Genomic DNA, 20,242 nt, shown 5'->3' with positions numbered 1-20,242 from the left:
ATATAAAATGTGGGCTAGGCCTGAAAGGCTAATTCTCATGTCTCGATCATCTGTTCTGGCACAATCTTGATCTCCTTTTCTTGGGGAATTTGTATCAGTTTCCTGCATCTGTCACCCATCCTTATACGTGAATGGTGATTCAAGTAATTAATTTTGTTGTTGTTAGCAATTAATTATCCTTTCCAAATCTTGGAGGACCTATTGTCTCCTTCAGACGCAATGTTCTCAGAAAAAGTATTACTTACCTCTTGAGCAATCTTCAATTCAATGATAAATATGTTTTGATGACTCTGAGCTTTTTGAATGAAGAATGTTGCTGGACAACCCTGTAGTACAGCAAGAACGCTAGGCTCTGCCAATGATGTTGGCCTCCAGCCAGGCAGGAGGCTAAAATGGGGAAAGCCTTCACTGCACACACTAAGATGAAGTCTGTACACTTACATATCCAATTATCTGTTTACTGTCAGACACAGATATTCCCTGTTGGGCATCAGCGCTTAGAGGTGGCTTTCCTTGTGGCAAAGTCTTGCTGCTTGGTGGAGAGCAACTATCTACCAGCTCGGGGCTTGTGGCATTGGTGTAGGGATGTGACACTCTCCCTGGCTTGAAGTGGTTTCCATTATATACAGGGTTTATAGTTTGGTTCAATGGCTCTCAGCAGTCACACTATACAAATTGTTCCAGCAATCCTGGATAGTGGGGGTACCAAATAGATCTGGTGATTACCATTGTCTGGTTATGCAATCCACTGTCACTGCTTGTAGCTGTGGGGGCTGGAAAGCACACAAACACCTATTCCTCTCTGTACACCACCAAATATGGAAGACAACTTCCCCACCCCCTCATATTGAGTCCATACTTTACATAAAATGCTGACCTGGTGGCTGCTTAAATACCATAGCTTTTACATTAGAAACATTGAATGTCACAGGTATGTAGCTGACCACTTAAATCTCCTTGCTCAATGTTTTAACAGGTAACAATATTTTTTAAATCAGTTTTTTTCGCCTTGTTTTCTTTTTGCAGCCACAGCCAATGCTAACGAAAAGGTGCATGGAAACGCTGCACTGAGAATGTTTGAATTCTCAAAAGAGAACACATAGAATGTAGAGAATGATGTGCAGCTGGGACTGATCTGTCCCCTTGTGATTTCTGTGCACACTGCCCCTAGCTTGTGTTTCTTATTAAAGTCTGGCCGCTGGCTGTAACGTTAGCTTAAAACACAATAATCAGCTAGAGTTCTCAAACCATAATGCAACTTAAAGTATTTGGCTCAGTGAAAAGAAAATAATCAGCAGCTAAGGGCCTGATCCAACTCCCATTGCACTCAGTGGGAATCTTTTTGTTGGCCTCGGTGGGAGCCGGATTGATTCCTCCATCTAAAAGAATGTTTTGGCCCTGAAATCACCATTGGTTACTGCACCAAGCAGATTTTTTTGCCTCATTTCTGCCTTTTCTGTTTATAAAAATACTTGTCTGAGGACCATAACTCAGTGGTTATTTTGATTTTAAAAGGAGGAGTAGATCCTCAGGAGTTGTAAATCAGTTTAGCTCCAAGAACTGTTCTATTGTTTTCCGAGAACCTCTCTACTCTATGGTAGCATGTAATCTATCGCTCCCACAAAAAAGAGTTGAGCCTTATTATCTGTGCTGCAAGTCCCTGAGATGTGGCCTCTGTTTGCATAGACATGCTATACTTTCATGAATCAACGTGTTAGATGAGGGATGGGCAAACTACGGCCCGCGGACCGTGCCTGACCCACCAGACCTTTCAATCCGGTCCTCAAACGCCCGCTGAGGAGCGGGGTCTGGGGCTTGCTCTGCTCCAGAGCTTCAGCCGGGGAGCGGGGTCGAAGGCTTGCCTGCTCTGCATATGCTATGGCTCCGCGCAGTTCCTGGAAACAGCGGCATGTCCCCTCTCTGGCTCCTGTGCGTAGGGGCAGCCAGGGGGCTCCGCATGCTTCCCCGACCCTAGTGCCGGCTCTGCAGCTCCCATTGGCCGAGAACCAATTAATTATATTGACACCCCCCATCTGCCATGTAGACAGCGCTATGTTGGCGAGAGAGCTTCTCCCACTGACATAGCTACCGCCTCTTGAGGAGGCGGATTAACTACGCCAACAGGAGAGTTCTCTCCTGTCATTTTAGCGCTTCTTTAGTGCTACAGCAGTGCAACTGCATCCATGTAGCTGCGCTGATGCAGCATTTTAAGTGTAGATTTGCACCAAATTAGGTGCAGAGTTGAGATTAAAACCCAGGAATCCTGAGTTTGTCAAAGTACCTATAGTATTAAACTCCAGCTCCCAGTTGCTTGCTTCAGACACTAGCTCTCTTGGCTACAGCAAATGTATAGCAGTCCTCCAAGGTAGGCAGCTTTTCTTGTGGCCACAGCCTCCTAGGCTGTGATGGGGAGGGCTGGTGGCAAAGCAGCGGCCCCTCCCCTTCCTTGTTGTTCGTGGATGCACTGCCTTGGTGTTGGCTGCGGGGGCTGCAAGCAGGGGTTAGACCCTGTCCCCGCTCTGGAGACAGCTGGGGCACAATGCTGGAGGAGCAGGCAGCTGGTGAGTGCCCCACCTTCCCAGAGGAGGTTGCGCTCAGGCTTTGGGCCTCACCCCTGGGGTGGCAGGTTCCAGCCACAGGGCTTCAGGCTCTGGCTGTGTAGCAGTGGGCCCCGGGCTCTGGCTGTGCAGCTTTGGGCTCCATCCCCAACACCCAGTCACGGGGCTTCAGGCTCTGGCCCCTCACTGTCTCCTCCAGCCCCCCCGCCCCAACCCCATCACTCCTGGCCCCTGCTGCCTACCCCGATCCCCCATTCAGTTCTTAATTTGTCCCCAGGCTTGCCAGGACTGAGTAAGTCTGCTGTGAAAAGTGATACTTGTATGTTTGTTTTCTGCTAGCTAGTAAGTCTTCTGTGAAAAGTAATTTTAACAAATATCATTTTTTCACAGCAGATCTACTAGCTAGCAATAAATTACTATGATTCGTGCATATGTATTTGTTTTTCCTAAAGCTAATAAAGTATTTTAGGAAAAAGTGTGAGTGACCACCAGCAAGAGTTGGTGGCCGCACTCTGAGGCTACCAAAATATTTGTCCTGAGAACCCCTGTTCTAAAGAGAGCTAACTCGTTGTCTTGGGGGACGGTGGGGAGGGAGAAGAGACACTGCGGGGGGGGTGAACTTACAGGATATGGTGGATGGACAATGTTTATCCTAAATGAACCTCCAGGCTTTTTAGCAGGGTTTGCTATTGAAACAGTACCTGTGCCAACATGTCTGATGAGTTTTACTTGAATTTTCCTAAGATATGTGTATGATTCTTGTTTCCTGTGTTGTTTATACGAGTTTGTTTTGAATAGCAGCAACATTTGAATTACCTTTTTAAAATTTACACTAATGTAGAACTATAGCAAATGAGAAAATAATATTAAAGACCTGTAGCTACCAGAATTTTTAGCTGTCATTTGGCATACCACAGAAAAATGCATTCTGGAAGTGGAGTATCCAATACCTTGTCAGAGTTTGAGTATTTAAAAAAACAAAACAAAAGTCACTTAACTCTCACAGATATTTTGATTTTGGTTGTAATCAGCCTGATTTGGTATGAATTGTATAATATATTTTTTTAAATATAAAAAGTCCTGTTGATCCCTAAACTAAGAGATCATTCTTGATTTTTGTCTGACTGTATGCTTTACCTCTTCCTCTGCTTTTAATTTTATTTAGGAGATGGCTGTACGAGCTCTGAAGCAGACAGGCAGCAGAAGCATTGAAGCAGCTTTGGAGTACATTAGTAAGATGGGCTATCTGGATCCTAGAAATGAACAGATAGTACGTGTGATTAAACAGACCTCGCCAGGTAAGAAAAGTTTCCTTTAAATTATACCCCTCTTTCTTGCAATGTATTTATTTTTCAATTGAATTTGTAGTGGGTGAAAAGAGCTGAATTGACCGTAGTGGGCAGGAGTTTTCTGTTCATAGGAACAACAATACCAGCTTCTCCACTCAGTCCTGCCAGTGTGCCTCAACCCTATTCTGAGAGTCCACTTTAAGGCGAAAGAGGGCGAGGCCCTGCATGCGCCACAGCAAACTGGACGTACTTTCTGTGGCAAGGTCCCTAGATTCAACAGGAGTCTGGTCTTGCAGACTGGAAATTCCCAGCAACTTCTGGCCTTCAATTCTGTTGAATCCATGAAGGGACCATTAGATCATCTGCTCAGACCTCCTGTATGTCACAGGCCATTAACTTTCACCCAGATACCCCTGTATTGAGCACAGTAACTTGTTTGACTCCCTTGGTAGTTTATTCCAGTGATTAATCACTCTCACTGTTAAAAATTTATGCCTAATTTACAGAGGTAAAATCACCTCCTACTCCTAGGCTTACTCTGCTTGACAGAGTTTTACCGACATAGCTATGTTGGCTAGCAGTGTGAAAAAAATCACCTCTGCAGCAGACACGTAATTATGTTGGCAAACACCTGGTGTAGACACACCTGTGCCACCAGAAGGGAGGCTCCCTGAATGACATTAGCTATGCCTACCAAAGCACTCTTCTGGTGGCACAAGTGTGTCTACATCAGGGGTTTGCCAACATAATTACGTGTCTGCTGCAGGGGTGATTTTTTTCACATTGCTAACCAACATAGCTATGTCGGTAAAACTCTGCCGAGTGGTTCTCAACCAGGGGTACGTGTAGCCCTGGGGGTACATCAACTGATCTAGATAGTTGCCTAGTTTTACAACAGACTACATAAAAAGCACTAGCAAAGTCAGTACAAACTAACATTTCATACAGACAAAATGAAAAGTCAGCAATTGTCCAGTAATAGCGTGCTGTGACACTTTTGTATTTTTATGTCTGATTTTGTAAGCAAGTAGTTTTTAAAGTGAGGTGAAACTTGGAGGTACGCAAGACAAATCCGACTCCTGACAGGGGTACAGGAGTCTGGAAAGGTTGAGAACCACTGATCTAAGTAGCTCGATCTATGGGATCAGATAGCATTGTCATTACCAGCATGGGGGAAGAGAAGTGGGTTGTGCTCAGCAATAACCTTGGGTTGGCCTCTCCTCTGGCCAGAATGTCGTGGGTAACATATAACGTTCTAAGGTCTTGTCTGTATTGGAAAACTTGTACCTAACTAATTAACAAAATCAAGTTAAAATCGGTTTTGTTACAGTGGCACAACCCCCTAGTGTAGCACTTAAACTGATTTAGCTTAATGCAGTAACTTCACTCACCATCCCTCCCCACTCCAGATCCCAGTAAGGGCACTCTGCAGTCCAGGGTCTGTGCTGGGGAGGGTGTTAAGACTGGGCAAGTCTAATGAGGAGTGGCTGGGAAGAGGGAAAGCTGCGGGGAAGGGAAAGGCCCTTGGAGGTTACTTGGAAGAGCTGGGGACAAAGCCATTTCTCCTGTTGCGGGTGATAGAGTGCTGTCCCTGGTAGCCGCTATGAGGAAGTGGGGTAAGGAGGAGCTTCTTGTGTGATGATATATGGCTCTGGGTTCTGCCATGTGTGGGGATGGGCCTTGCTGATTTCTATAAATCCTGCACTTCCAGTGGGACAATGTATGGGAGTGAGGGGGATACAGGGTACTTGCAGAGATTTTGTATTCCAGGCCCCCTTCCAGGTGTTTTGTATGGGAGATGATAATCTGGCAAACGGAATGGTAATTGCCAGGGTTCGTCTCTCCTTTTTTGGACTTGGGCATAAGGCATGTGTAGACAGGGCCTCAGATAAGCATTAGGAAGAATTTAAAATAATATTGACAGAATTATTTAATAACCATGTTTTGCCTTATGTGTAGGGTGGTGGGTTTTTTCTTTCAAATATATTAAAATCCTTATCCCCTGAATGCACATATTCCTTTTGGTAGGTCAGTTCATATTTTCGAAACCCTGTTCTTGCAATCTTTCCTGCCTAAAGGTTCTAGTTACCCAGCTGTTTTTCATTTTCTTTTGCTTTTACTTCCTGATCACATCCTGGTCTCATTTAAACAGAATGCCAGACTGTGGAGATTTCAGGATCAAATCACTACTGCAACTATTTAAAGTCCTTTTCTTTTAAGTTCTGTTGAAGCCTTCGCTTTGTTATCCTCAAAAAAGCCAAACTCAGGTGGCTTGTGATTGGCGTGTGTCTGTCTGACATGCCAGAAAAACATTTTGATTTGTTTCATATTAGAGTGCTTATGCTAGGTTGTGTAGGCCTCCTGCAATTGATTAGATGGCATACAAGCTTTGCTGGAAGGGTTTAGATTCCCAGTGTGAGCGTTTAAACACTTGTTTCAGAGATTCCCAGTTACGGTCTATGGCATTTATGTTTTCAAATCCTTTTCCTTTTCCTTCATATGGTTTTAACTTTTAACATTAAAATTGATAGCACATTTTTAGCATTCAACTGAGAGCAAAATGGAGCCTATCTGACATCAGCTGCGGATGAGACTGAAAGAATCGGTGTTCTCTATGGCCGTAGTTAGCAGACACTACAAAATACACTAAGACGTAAACCCTTCCAGATGAAAGATATGCAGACCCAAATTTTGCCATGCTAGATAGGAGGATGTGGGCAAAAATAATTTCTGGTGAGTCACGTAGTTAGTACCTCCACAGACCCAAACGCTCCTCAAACTGATCAGCTTCACTGTCCCAGGAAATGTAAATTACATCTCTGTACCGGCAAGTTCCCAGGCACATCTCCAAAGGAGGACAGTAATGTTCACCCTGTTGCTTTTCTTCAGGGTTCCTGAGGGGGAAGCAGCTTCAGTTTGCAGCCAGTGCTCCCTGTGTGCTGTGCCAGCAGAGATGCTGAGTGGATATACTGCATCAATGCCGCACAAGCCACATCCCCTTCCAGGCCAGTGCCAGCCACTCTTCTGGCTGTGCTGCACCAGCATGACCCCACTTCTACCTGGGGGATTTCTGCTCCCACATCCATATGTATCCCTGTGCATCTTCTCCAAGGGATACTTGTTTACTCCTGGGGGAATTCTGTGCCACTGCGCATATGCACAAGTTATGTCCCCCCGCAGATTTCTTTGCTTCCCTTCAGAGAAAGACTTTCTGACAGGGAAGCCACAAGAGCGGTCATGCAGCCCTCCCCAGCAGTACGTTTCGGGTGCCCAGGGCAGCCAGCAGAGAGGTAAATCACTGTGGGGCAGGGGATGGAACTGGGGAAGACCCAGCTGGTGGCTCCTACCCTGCGCTGGGGTCAGCACGGCATCCAGGGCCATGTCAGACCCACCCCCAGATTTCTCCCCTAGCTGTAGGAAGCTCTGTAAACTCTGCCATCCCCTTCCCCACACTTCCTTTACCCATTGCTCCTCAGCTGCAGGGGGAGAGATCACTGTACAGGGGGCTGCTCTCCCATCCACCCAACCCCCGTGCATCCAGACCCCCTCATACCCAGACCCTCCCACCAAGCCTCACCCCCCCACACCCAGAACCTTCCGTGACAAGCCCCACTCCCCTCGCACCTGGACCACCCCGATGAGCCACCCACACCTGGATCCCCAGCCTACCGAGCCCCAACCAGCTGCACCTGGATCCCCACCCCACTGAGTCCCTCTCCCCTGCACACCCAGTCCTCCCCCACCCCCCAGCTGAGCCTCAACCACCTTCACCTGGACCCCCCCTGCAGAGTCCCATTACCGTTGCACACAGAACCCCCCAATAAGCCCCTATCCATCCAGATCCCCCTTGCACCTGGATCCCTCACTGAGCTGCCAACACCCAGATTGCCCAACACAGAACCCTCTTAACCCACACCTGGATCCCCCCACAGTAAGCTCCTCCACATTTGGATCCTGCCTTGCTGAGCCTGCCTGCCCGCACCTGGCACAGAGGGACAGGGTCCCGGGGTGTTTCTGGGACAGGTCCTGTCCTTGCATTGTGTCAGCGTTGGGTGCAGCCTCGTTGCTGAGTCCGTGTACCGGGGTGAAGGGTGGGGAGGCCGCAGGATGATCTCCTACCTCTGTGCAGCCAGTGGCCTGTGCTCCCCAATGCCATGCTGGAGCCTTCACATTTATTTGACAAATAAAATTTGCAGAATTTTAAAATATTGTTTGCAGAATTTTTAATTTTTTGGAGCAGAACGCTCTCAGGAGTAATAACTGGTGCACACACACACACACACACACACAAAATACACCCAACCCAGCTGCACATAATAGGAGACTTAATTTTATAAAATAATGAAATGTTGGCCAGTTTTATTAGGTAGTGCACTGTTTTGAATGTAAGCGCTGTGGGGTAGGAGTTGCTTCTTCACATATGTTATATGCATGTAGATGTACATGTATACACATGCATTCATGTGTGTTGCACCTAGCATAATTTGGACCATGTTGTAATACAGATAAGTGATGGTAATAATGTTTGACATTCTGCTCGCCTGTTAGTATTCTCTTCTCCCATTGGTGCAGCACCCCTAGACAGCAGCATTTCAAGTTCTCCGGACCTCAGATCGGCTGCTCCCAGCTCTTTGTGATTCATGACTCTGATACTGTTTCAGCTTTTAAATCCAAGCTGATGATTTCATAACTAAAATATCTGAACTTCTATTTTCATGATTTGGTAAAACTACTGGTGATTCATGTAGTGAGAAGTGCTATAGAACTGCAGTTTATTAATAATAATAATACTTAGTACTTCAAATGGTCAGAGAGCTTAATCTAGTTTGGTATGATTTTGGTAACACAGGTGCAATACAAAAATATTTGTTTGTGTATAGATGAATGGATTATGTAATATAATTTGTTCAGATGAATTGTTTCCTAACATTCTTTTGTCTTTTTATAAAGGAAAGGGTATTGTGCCAAATAACATAGCCCGCAGGCCAAGCTTTGAAGGATCAAATGAATCTTTTCCGTCCTATCATCAGATCAGTAATACAGCCTATGAAGGGACAAGCTTTGGAGCAGAAGGTGCAAATATGCTTAGTGATGTTCCCAGGACATACATGGACTATTTACTCTCTGCTTCACAGTCTGCGGCCATGAATGCTCCAATACAAAGACCTTCAGGAGTAGGCTCTCATAGCACACCTGGGAACCATCAACAAAAAACATATTCTGCAAATATGGACTCTCCTGTGATTAATTACCCAGTGACTAATCACAGTAGCCAAGCTTTACAGCTGCAGGCCACTCATGGCTCAAACAGCCCACATTACAGCAGGCAGCATATGCTGGTGCAGGGGGAACCTATGGGGTATGGTGTTCAGCGGAGTCCATCTTTCCAAAATAAAATGCAGCAGGAGGGAGGATATGCAAATCTTCCAAATAAAGGGACTGTTCAAAATAACTCTGGTCACGCATTTCAGCAGGCACCAGCCAGTCTGTACATACATACGCATCACAAACAAACAAGCCCTTCCTCTCACCAGATGCACGTGATAGCCAGAGGTCCAGCATTTGCTAATGACTTTTCAGACAGCCCACCACAGAATCTAATAGCTCCATCTAGAAATAGCTTGAACATGGACCTCTATGACATGAATAATCCTCAAGTTCAGCAGTGGCAAACGGCAGCACCATCACACCGTGATTCTTTACAAAACCCAGGGATAGAAACATCCCCACGGCAACATGTATCCTTCAGACCAGACACCTCAGTGCCAAGCAGAACTAACTCCTTTAACAACCACCAGCAGCAGCAAGTGCCAGTATCTATAAGACAGGTTCCTCCAGGAAAACCTGATCCTTCAATTACATCTCCAAATACCATCACAGCAGTCACATCTGCTCACATTCTCCAACCAGTGAAGAGCATGAGAGTGATGAGACCTGAGCCTCAAACAGCTGTGGGGCCTTCACACCCTGGCTGGCTACCTCCACAAGCCCCACCTGTGGATGGCCTAGAGATCATTGAACAGCACCCGCTTCCTGTTGGAGGAGCGAACGCCTACCAATTAGATGTTGATTACAGTAATCAGGAGCCCAGGTGTCCTCCACCACCATATCCTAAGCATCTGTTACTTCCCGGTAGCTCTGAGCAATTTGATATAAACTGTTTGTGCCTGGGTGTAGAACAGACTCTCCGGGGAGTCCCCAATTCAACGTGCAATAAAGCTGAGGAAAATAGCGAAAGGAATGACAAAAGCAGCAAAAATGCTAAAGTGGAAAAAACAAGCAAGGATAAAAAGCAGATCCAGACATCTCCTGTGCCAGTGCGAAAAAACAGTAAAGATGAGGAAAAAAGAGAATCCCGAATTAAGAGTTACTCACCATTTGCCTTCAAGTTCTACATGGAACAACATGTGGAGAATGTCCTAAAGACCTACCAGCAAAAAATCAACAGAAGGTTACAGCTAGAGCAAGAAATGGCCAAAGTAATGCTTTATTTTTTGTTTTAATACAAGCAAATCATGGTCAGATTGGTATAGAAGTAACATTAATCAACCAAAAAGAATAAAATGTTCAAACCAAGGTGCCTAAAGTTAGGATCCCATGGGAGCGCCAGGTGATCAGCACCTCTTAAGTCCAGGCCACTTTTATTTAGGAGTCTGTGTATTTAGAAGCCTATTTAAGGCACCCATGGGGGGCGAGGGGAGGTATATAATTGTGTTTATATAAAAACTGTGGAAGTATTCCTCCCCTTCCTACACACACATGCAAACACATGCTCTCCTTGCATTAAGGAACAGATGAACTGCTCGCTTAAACTTTTAAAATATAAATCACTTTCAGGAAGAAAGTTTTCCCCCTAGATTGAACCACCAGCAGTGCACACACTCCCAGGAATCTCTAAAACAGCAAGAATCATTTCACGTGAAAATAGTAGATGCTCCCTTTGTATTTCACATCTGTGTGTACCTCTGCTCACTTTTTAAAGTGTTATTACTAGGCTTTCTTTTGGCTTGAATCTGGCAATTCATCCTACCTGTCCTTCAGGTTTCCCTTAATCTCCCCTTCTATTCTTTTTATTTATTTGTAGATTTCACTTTTATACAGACTCCAAATCAAAGCTTTGCAAGCCTTTGACATATGTTTTAAAAGCACCAGGGCAAGCAAGATGCAAAATAAATATCAACCAAAGCCGCAGCAACACCCTTTCCTCCCACCCTATGGCACACTTGATGTCCATTGTTCTGAACACTACAGCTTAGCGCCCCCACATTGCACTTTCCCATCAGACAGAAATCCCACTCTCAATTGGCTCAGCCTTCAGTCAATGCCTGCTTAAACAGATGGGTTTTTAAACAGTGCCCAGAAAGCCAATGAATTCAGGACCGTGGGGGCAGAGCATTCCAAAAGAAAGGGACCTTTATAGAGAATGCTGTGCCAGCAGCTCCCTCCCTTATATAATAAAGGAATCAAGCTCCAGGGCCTCTGCTGATCACATCTGTGGCAACACGGCACAGGGAGAAAGGTATCCTCTTCAGCAGCCAGGTCCCAGCCCATTTAGAATTGTAGGTCGGAACCAACACCTTAAATTCCACCCAGAAACCAACCAAAATCTTTTGCAGATAAGAGTGCTGGTAACATTTGTTACCACCGTGAAGCACCACTTAATAAGTGGACTGCTGTATCTTACACCAGCTTAAGTTTCTGGGTAGATTGAAGGTGTAATTCCATGTGGCATGTATAGTAGTAATACAGTCTCAAGATGACAAAGGCATGGATCACAGTAGCAAGGTCCATGTCTGAAAGAAACAGTCACAATCTCCTGGTCGGACTTGTCTTGTTAAAATAAACTCCTGTGAGTCATTCTGGAAATGCTGGATTCAGTGCAGTGGTCAAAGATTTACAGAAAATAGAGGTGATAGGCCAGGATGCAGTGAAATTGCAAGAGTTTCAAAAATATATCTACAGAGAGCAAACAAATTCACGTGTCTCTCTTCTAGTTCATGGTTAATTTCTCCTAACCACATGCTTTCAGAATGCTAGTTTGATTAGTCTCTGGCTGTAAATGTAATTATACTTGCTGTTCTGATTTGTTTTTTCCTTATAAAGGCTGGCCTTTGTGAAGCAGAGCAAGAGCAAATGAGGAAAATTCTCTACCAAAAGGAGTCCAACTACAACAGACTGAAGAGGGCCAAAATGGACAAATCTATGTTTGTAAAAATCAAGACCCTAGGTATTGGTGCTTTTGGGGAAGTGTGCCTTTCCTGCAAAGTGGATACCCATGCCCTCTATGCCATGAAAACCCTGAGAAAGAAGGATGTACTGAATCGTAACCAGGTGGCTCACGTCAAAGCAGAAAGGGATATACTTGCTGAGGCAGACAATGAATGGGTGGTAAAACTCTATTACTCTTTCCAAGATAAAGAAAATTTGTACTTTGTGATGGACTACATCCCTGGTGGGGACATGATGAGTTTGCTGATACGGATGGAGGTCTTTCCAGAACATCTAGCTCGTTTTTATATTGCAGAGCTCACTTTGGCCATAGAGAGCGTACACAAAATGGGATTTATCCATAGAGATATCAAGCCTGACAACATTTTGATAGACCTTGATGGGCATATCAAACTGACTGATTTTGGGCTGTGTACTGGATTCAGATGGACTCACAATTCAAAATACTATCAGAAAGGTAGTGTTCTTATGTGTACTATTCGTGATGCGTGTTGTATTATTTCACCTTGAAATAAATAGTGGTGGGGTCTCTGCAAATGTGCTAGCTTAGAGTATACTGAACATTTTATACATGATAAAGGTGAAGAGGCCTAAGCCAGTGGCTTGGTGACTCTCATGCTAAATTTGCTGTATTTAAGGATATGTCTACACAGCAAAAAAAAAAAAAAAAAAAACCCATGGCAGCAAGTTTCAGAACCCTGATGTTCAGGCTCAGGCTCACACCACGGTGCTAAAAACAGCCATTAATCATTCAGACTTGGGCTCTAAAGCCTGGGGACAAGGTGGGCTTCACAGTCTAAGCTCCAGCCCAAGCCTGCATGTCTAAACTACTATTTTTAGTGCCGTAGCACGAGCCCTACAAGCTCAAATCTGTAGACCAGGATTCTGAGACTTGCTGCCACCGTTATGTTGGTTTTTTTGCTGTGAGAAGACATACCCGTGGTGTGTCAGATGCTTTCAACTACTGCTAGTTTATGTCCCCATCATAAACTGCTGTGATAGCAATAGATTGCCAGTTCTCGCTGGCTTCAGGAGCGGGATCCCTACTGGTGGCAAAAGGAGCTAATCATAAAAGAAACTCATCTGATGTATTCCTGGCCCCCGTGATCATATGCATGCCATTGATCAGGAATGAACAGGGCCTGTACAGATATCCCCATCGTATTACACCCATCAGGTCTTTACTTGGAGATGTGATTCTGAAAGGTCTAGTAAGGGACTGAGAAGTGGGGCTCATTATGGAAAATTAGCCAAAAATGGAGAATTTTTCAGATTAAACCTATTCTTGTTTGTTCGAGAGAGAGGGGGAAATACTGGTTGGCACAACTAGCCATTTAGTAATCTGTTTTCTCATTCGTTGACAATTGTTTTATAAATAATAAACTTTTTTTTATTTCCTCCTTTTTCTGTTTGAAAGGGAGCCATATCAGACAAGACAGCATGGAGCCCAGTGATCTTTGGGATGATGTGTCCAACTGTAGATGTGGAGATAGGTTGAAAACCTTGGAGCAAAGAGCCAAAAAGCAGCATCAGAGATGTTTAGCCCACTCATTAGTTGGGACCCCTAATTACATAGCTCCTGAAGTACTGCTTCGCAAAGGTAGATGAGCTCTATTTTGTTTTCGTTCGGTTAAATGAATGCTGATTTTTTTTTTTAAGTAAATATAATTTTGGGGAAGGGTGTCAGTTTGACAGCCCTGGACATTAAGTCACCTGGTTGACCAGTACAGATTTCTTCATTTGCCATACCAATGTGCCTCAGTACTATTCACCTTGAGAGTTGAGATGGTACTTCTGCCTCCAAGGCCATTCAGTCCTTGGCTTTTCTGCTGAGGCAGCTAATAAATACTGTGAGACAGATAACCAACCTGGGCACTAGGAAGGGGACTGAAATCACTAGCTAATTCACGTAGGGCAATGAGCAGCCAACAGAGGGTATCTGCTGACTAATTCAGACTGGTGACTGTGGCATGGAAATTATAATGTCCTAGGGATCTCTCTTCCTGGCCAGGATTTTGGGCAGCCAAAGAAGAAAAACCTTTCATGTTTTATACTGAACATCAGATCAGGGCTTGGGGACTTTAACCAGTGCTTTGTGGATGCCCATGCAGTGCTGACATGAGCTCTAAATTGAATAGTTATGAACTGAGATTTTCAAGTTTACTGGAGGCCTGATCGTATGTCCATTGGAGTCCATGGGCGCCTTTCCATTAGCTTCAGTAGACTTTACATCACGCACTAGAGGATTTAGCCACACAAACTTCCATTGAAATCAATGACTAACTCATCTAGTTGACTTTAAAATCTCAAACTTGTACCTTACTGTGTAGTCTCAGGAAATGACTGATGTAAATTGCTCCTGTTTGCATGGAATCCAGTGCAAGATTGTGTCCTTTCACCTATCCCCTGAGCCCTGCTGTGTCCCTGAGCTGTATTTTAAAATTCAGCATCACCTCTCTATAATCTTGGTAGTAGATCAGTCATCAAGTGTTTTGTTTTTCCTCTGAGGAACAGTATGTGCTCCATGGCAGGATAGGACCAGAACGATGCATGCAAAATCCTTGCTCTGTCCAGTTATGTGCCCCCTGTCAGCCCTCAGTCACCAGTGTCACACCTAAAAGTATGGAGAACGATCTCTAGCTGCCAGGATTAGGATTTCTCTGCTTTCAGGAGTAGAATTTGGGTCAGCCAGCAGAAGGCACAGAGGGATATGGATTTTGAGTAACTTAATTTTCGGTCACAAATCACACTACGGAGAATGAAAAGGTGAGAGAGAAGATGAAAACATAGGCTGTGTTTTTCAATATTATTTAAATTGGATGAGGAAACAATGTCTGTACTCAAATTCTTATTGGTCGTGGGACACTGTCTTTTGCCTGCCTTTCAGGATACACTCAGCTCTGTGACTGGTGGAGCGTTGGGGTGATTCTCTTTGAGATGTTAGTGGGGCAGCCTCCCTTTCTGGCCCCCACACCCACAGAAACCCAGCTAAAGGTAGGTTAAAGCAGAATTCCAAATAGACCTTATGTTTATTTATCGGCTCCCCTGTATCTGAGCACGTCACAGATGTTAATTTATCCTCGTCCCACTGCTGTGGGATAGGGAAGTGTTATCCCCATTGTACAGAGAGGGCAAAGAGAGATTAAAGGCCTAACTTTCAAAGATGTTGAGCAATCACAAATCTCCTCCAAGTCAATGGCAACTAAAAAACAATCAGGCCGTAACTGACTTGTGGAGCTGGGAATGAAACCCCTGTATACCACTCCAGTGCCTTAACCACAAGATCATCCTTCCAGCCTCCCAGGGGCTGAATATCACATTTTAGCCACTCCTTTCTAAAATGCTTAAATTTTTCCCACTTTAAAATGGAGTGGGGGAGGGAGAAGGATTCCTCTCTCTTGATGGGACAGGTCCTAATTCAAATACTTACTTTCCTTTACATTGTGACTACACAACTCTTGGGTGAATGCTGTCTGGATTTTTATTCAGCAACCTGGTAATCTGCATGGGAACATTGTTTCCAAGTTCTACATGTAAAGAGAAGAAACTTCTCCTAAACTGTTCACCATGGATTTTGCTATTGAAAATCATATGTTCATTATAACCTCACAGTTTGCAATTGCAGTATTCCAAAGTTGAGCAGTGGTTGCAATTCTTTTTATTAGAAGGAGGTATCTCTCCCTCCATCTCCCTAAAGGCAAATTGCAAAACTAAATGAATACTGAATTTAGCTTAGAAATGTCTGTGCTGCGTATCCATTCAAACTCGGCTGTGGGGGCGTTCAGCAAGGAACAAATTCGCACTTACACTGTTTACATTTCTTTTTTCTCCTGTCTGTAATGCAGTGGTCTTTCCTTGTTCACTAAATACTTCCCAGAAGACACAGTTCTGTGACCGCAATGATACCATAGGTTGCATGTGTTGTATTCTGGGAATATTTTAGTGAGCCAGAAACAATTTCACGGAGTGGGAAGAGGGGCAGAGCAGGAATAACTGTTTTTAAAAACAAGTTAAATTTACATTTTCTCTTCTTTTTCTGCTTAGAATGCCCTCTACAGTCTGGCCTGTGAAGGCTATTCAGTATGTACATTTCAGAACTAAAATCCTGTTTTCCTTTTAGCTTTGCAGCTGTTCTCTAATATTTGTATAGGAAACGGGATCAAATCTTTATTGTTGTTTTCATGTCCATTCTTCAATATTTGTCCTATACTGCTCAGAGTGAGCAGCATATTTGCAAACAGTCAGCAGACCACTGGATTCTTGACTTTCAAAAGTAAAAATTGTGGGTGTGAGCTGACCTTGAGCTCAATCAGCATTGACAAATGAAGAGCTTTTGTTCAAAAGATTAAAAGATGATGTTGAATATCTTTCTCCTCTTCAGGTGATAAACTGGGAGAGCACGCTGCACATTCCCTTGCAGATCAAGCTAAGCCCTGAGGCAACTGATCTGATCACAAAACTCTGCTGTGCTGCTGAGGATAGACTTGGAAGAAGTGGAGCAGATGATATTAAGGCCCATCCTTTCTTTAACTCAATAGACTTCTCCACTGATATCCGCAGACAGACAGCTCCCTATGTTCCAAAGATCAGCCATCCAATGGACACCTCAAATTTTGACCCAGTTGAAGAAGAAAGTCCTTGGAATGACACTAGTGGGGACAGTACGAGGACATGGGACCCACTAGCCTCTTCAAACAGTAAACACACAGAGCATGCCTTTTATGAGTTTACTTTCCGAAGGTTTTTTGATGACAATGGATATCCATTTAGATACCCAAAGCCTTCTGGAATTGAATCTAGCCAGTCTGAGAAGTCTGATGCAGAAAACAAAGATGTGGTGGATCAGACTGGAGCCTGTCAACCTGTATATGTGTAAATTATTGTACTGAGTACTCCAGATAATCTTATTCACAAGTAGAAGAGGGCCTTTAGCTGACAATTTAGGACCTGATCTTGCAGTTCTTATTCAGGCATAGCTCCAGTTGAGGCCATTGTGAGTCGGGGAGTGAAAAGATTGCAGGACCAGGTCCTAAATGAGCATTCTAAGTTCAGGTCAGTTTCATTGTAAATAGCTATGTTGATAATTACACTTGAATTTCTGGTCTTTACCAAAATCTGCAAGGCCAGCAGCCTATCCTAGCCAGGCCTTTTTTTGTTTGAAGTCAACATCCCCTACTCTGATCAGCATTTACAGACTTAAACAATGTTATTTTTTAAACGAGTAAAGAGCACTTATTTTGTTTATAGCAGTTTTTTTTTCCTACTAAATTATAGGGATTAACTTTGACAAATCATGCTGCTGTTCTTCTTTTCTATGTTTTTTATTTTATCCATGGCACTTATTGTTTCACATTTAGGAAAAATGCATTAAGCTGAAGAACATGTGATGAAAGGTCTCTGTGCAATAATGTTAAGAAACTAAAAGAAAAACTGCTCTCTAATTTTCTAAATTTACAGATGCCATTTTATTCACACCATGATTTTTGTTTAATTTGTATTTTCCGCATTTCAAATTTGTGACATGACCTTATTAAAGCTGCTTTATTTTTTTCTGCTTGTTGGGATGTAATAGAAAGTGTGAGTAAGTGACAATTTGGGTGTGATTTCAGTGTCTGTGTGAAGAATGTTGCATGAGCAGTGTTTTTCTATACGAAATGGCCGTTTCTTGCCATTCACAGGCAGGTCCTGTGAATCCATTTTTAATGAGGGTCTAATATTAGACCATTTTAAACCTGTGTTGATAATGTATTGTGTGGATGATTTTCTCTTTTATGATTGTATCCAATATTAATTTTGGACAAATTGCAAAGTTATAACTGATTAGTGATTTTTGTGGTCTTGAAGTAATAGGTCAATTTTAGTAAACATGTATCATCTGCACACACATCTCCCTAAGAAGAGTAAATTGCAAACCATTATTTACAGTTTCCTTGTGGCAACAGTCTAAATCTAGCTCGTTCATGTAGCACACAAAGCACAGTGATCAATAGTTAAAAATTCACCATTTAATACTCACTGTCCATAACACACAGTATCCAGGCTAAAATACTTAGGTCCACATTTTCAAACCTTAATGCCTAAAGCTAGGTGCCTAAATCCATATTTAGGGTCCTAAATAAAAATGGACTCACTTTATAATAGGCCACTGAGCACCTACAACTCACATTGATGTCAGTGGGGTTTGGTGGTGCTCAGCACTTCTAAAAAATCAGGCCACTTATATTTTGGTGTATAAGGATTTGGGAACCTAACTTAGGCACTAAGGTTTGAAAATGTTAGCGTTGTTAGAAAGTTATTCTGTCCTGTTGTCTCTTCAATGGAAATATTGCTGTGATGGAACACAACAGTCCCTGATTCCTATCAAATGATAGGCATACTTTGAAATATCAAATCTTAACTTTGTTAAAATATGTATTTTTCTTCTATATATAGATGTGAGAATTATTCAAAGTGATATTGGAATACTAAAGATAATTAAGCCATACATATTTACTTTTATTATATATAACTAAATAGATAAACAAAAAAAAAATCTTAATTCAGATTAGTGTAATAGTCCTATTTAAGTGATTGACATAACAACATTGAGGAAAACACTCCTTCAGTGTGTCTTTGCTTTATTATTATTATTATTTTATTTTATTTTAAATCTGGAGCTTCAGAATTTTTCCGTATATTACTCCACATATTATTCCTTAATGTTTTTAGCATATCCTATCCTATCCATTGTTTAGATATCTAAGCAACAACACATATAAATTCATCAGTTTGGACGAAACAAAAATGATTGTGTATTTGTTTACATTTGTATGAAAGGAGTGCTATGAGGTATGCAGTGCTTGTGTTGTGACAGTCCATGTAAGATTCAGTATTACTGCTTTTTTGTTTGTTTGTTATTTACATCTATCTGACATTCTTTCATGTGGTAGGTTCTTTCTCAGGAACTCAATTTAACTGTTATTTATTGATATATCATTGCTTTTGAAAGCTTCTACTGGCACAATTTATTATTAAAAAATTTGAATCAAAATCTAAACTGCATTGTGTGTTCTTGAAATGATCATTTCTGTGTGTTTGTGCTATGAGGGCTGGTTTGTAATGTTAGTGGTGGAGTTGAGGCATAAAATTCAGATCCAAATCTCAGCTTTCTTCAAACCTGGATCCAACATTTGGTTTAGATTCTTTCTATATACATTGGCCAGTTTATTTTCTACACTCACAGCTAGTTTCTTCTGTAGACTCTCAGCCCCTAGCTGAGGAGTCCCCTGGCATGGGAGAGTCACTAGCTGGCATAAAGCCACCATGACCATGTCTTTCTCCATCCTTAGTGTTGGGGGCAAAAGTTTGAGCATGGTGCCACTACACTAGGGCGAACCCCAGCTGGCATGCTAGTCCCTTGTGGTTGTAGCCAGTTGGCATCGTGTAGAGCAGCACCAGCAATGACACTAATAAGGAGGCCAATGGAAAACTGGCCCCTGGATTGGAAGCCACAAGTGGTTCTTTGCAGCCATCGTTTTAGCTGCACACAATGGATGCTGGACACAGTTGAGATAATCTGGTCCAAAGTCCTTTATTCGGGAGGGGAAGGAGGAGGGAAGGCAGCTGATGTCATTACCATGGCTCCCAGGATGAACACTTACCTTGTTTGAGAGTGTGCTGTTGATCTGGCCTCTCTAGTGTAGGTAGGATGTCCTGGTTTGGGTCTGCAGAAACTGTAGGAATGAAAGAATAAAAAATAGAAATGAAGGGACATGATTGAGAGAAAATTTTAGTAGTAGCATATTTTGGATTTGATTTTCATTATCACCAGAATCCCTGAAAGCCCCATCCTATTGTGACCCCTCCAGGCTAGTACACTAGACGCATGCTAAAATATTAAATTTCTCTTCCTCGTTGTGCTGCTATATTACATTCATTCTTGCACACTGCTTTGGAATGTGAACTCTTCAAAATGCATTGACTAGAAAAGAGAAGATTGTAGGAACTGTGGTCAGACTCTTCTCAAACCTTTGCCATTGCAATGTGTAGCAAACGTGCCTCAGGGTAATCCTTCAAATAAAGGACTATTTTTCATGAGCACCATTGAATACCTCTGTTTTGCAACTGTTTACAGTTTTTCTTTCTTACTTCATGGCACTAATGCAGGGTACTTAAAACCTATCCCTA

The 20,242-nt window shown here is 43.0% G+C and overlaps 1 protein-coding gene across 5 annotated transcripts in view; it reads left to right on the top strand.

Moving 5' to 3' along the window:
• LATS2 (large tumor suppressor kinase 2) overlaps positions 1-17,280 on the top strand; it is a 101,253-nt gene extending 83,973 nt beyond the window's left edge. For all 5 annotated transcript variants that reach the window (XM_073339854.1, XM_073339844.1, XM_073339865.1 and 2 more), the window contains 6 exons: positions 3,724-3,856; positions 8,798-10,326; positions 11,951-12,533; positions 13,494-13,676; positions 14,964-15,070; positions 16,458-17,280. In XM_073339854.1, coding sequence (XP_073195955.1) covers positions 3,724-3,856; positions 8,798-10,326; positions 11,951-12,533; positions 13,494-13,676; positions 14,964-15,070; positions 16,458-16,952 — 3,030 coding nt within the window. In that variant the 3' untranslated portion in view covers positions 16,953-17,280. The remainder of the gene's footprint in view (positions 1-3,723; positions 3,857-8,797; positions 10,327-11,950; positions 12,534-13,493; positions 13,677-14,963; positions 15,071-16,457) is intronic.
• The last annotated feature ends 2,962 nt before the right edge of the window (positions 17,281-20,242 follow it).

The sequence above is a fragment of the Lepidochelys kempii genome, chromosome 1, assembly GCF_965140265.1.
Source record: "Lepidochelys kempii isolate rLepKem1 chromosome 1, rLepKem1.hap2, whole genome shotgun sequence".
In the NCBI taxonomy this organism is placed as follows: domain Eukaryota; kingdom Metazoa; phylum Chordata; order Testudines; family Cheloniidae; genus Lepidochelys; species Lepidochelys kempii.
Note: the sequence above shows the minus strand (reverse complement) of the source record. Positions and strands in the feature narration are given on the sequence as shown.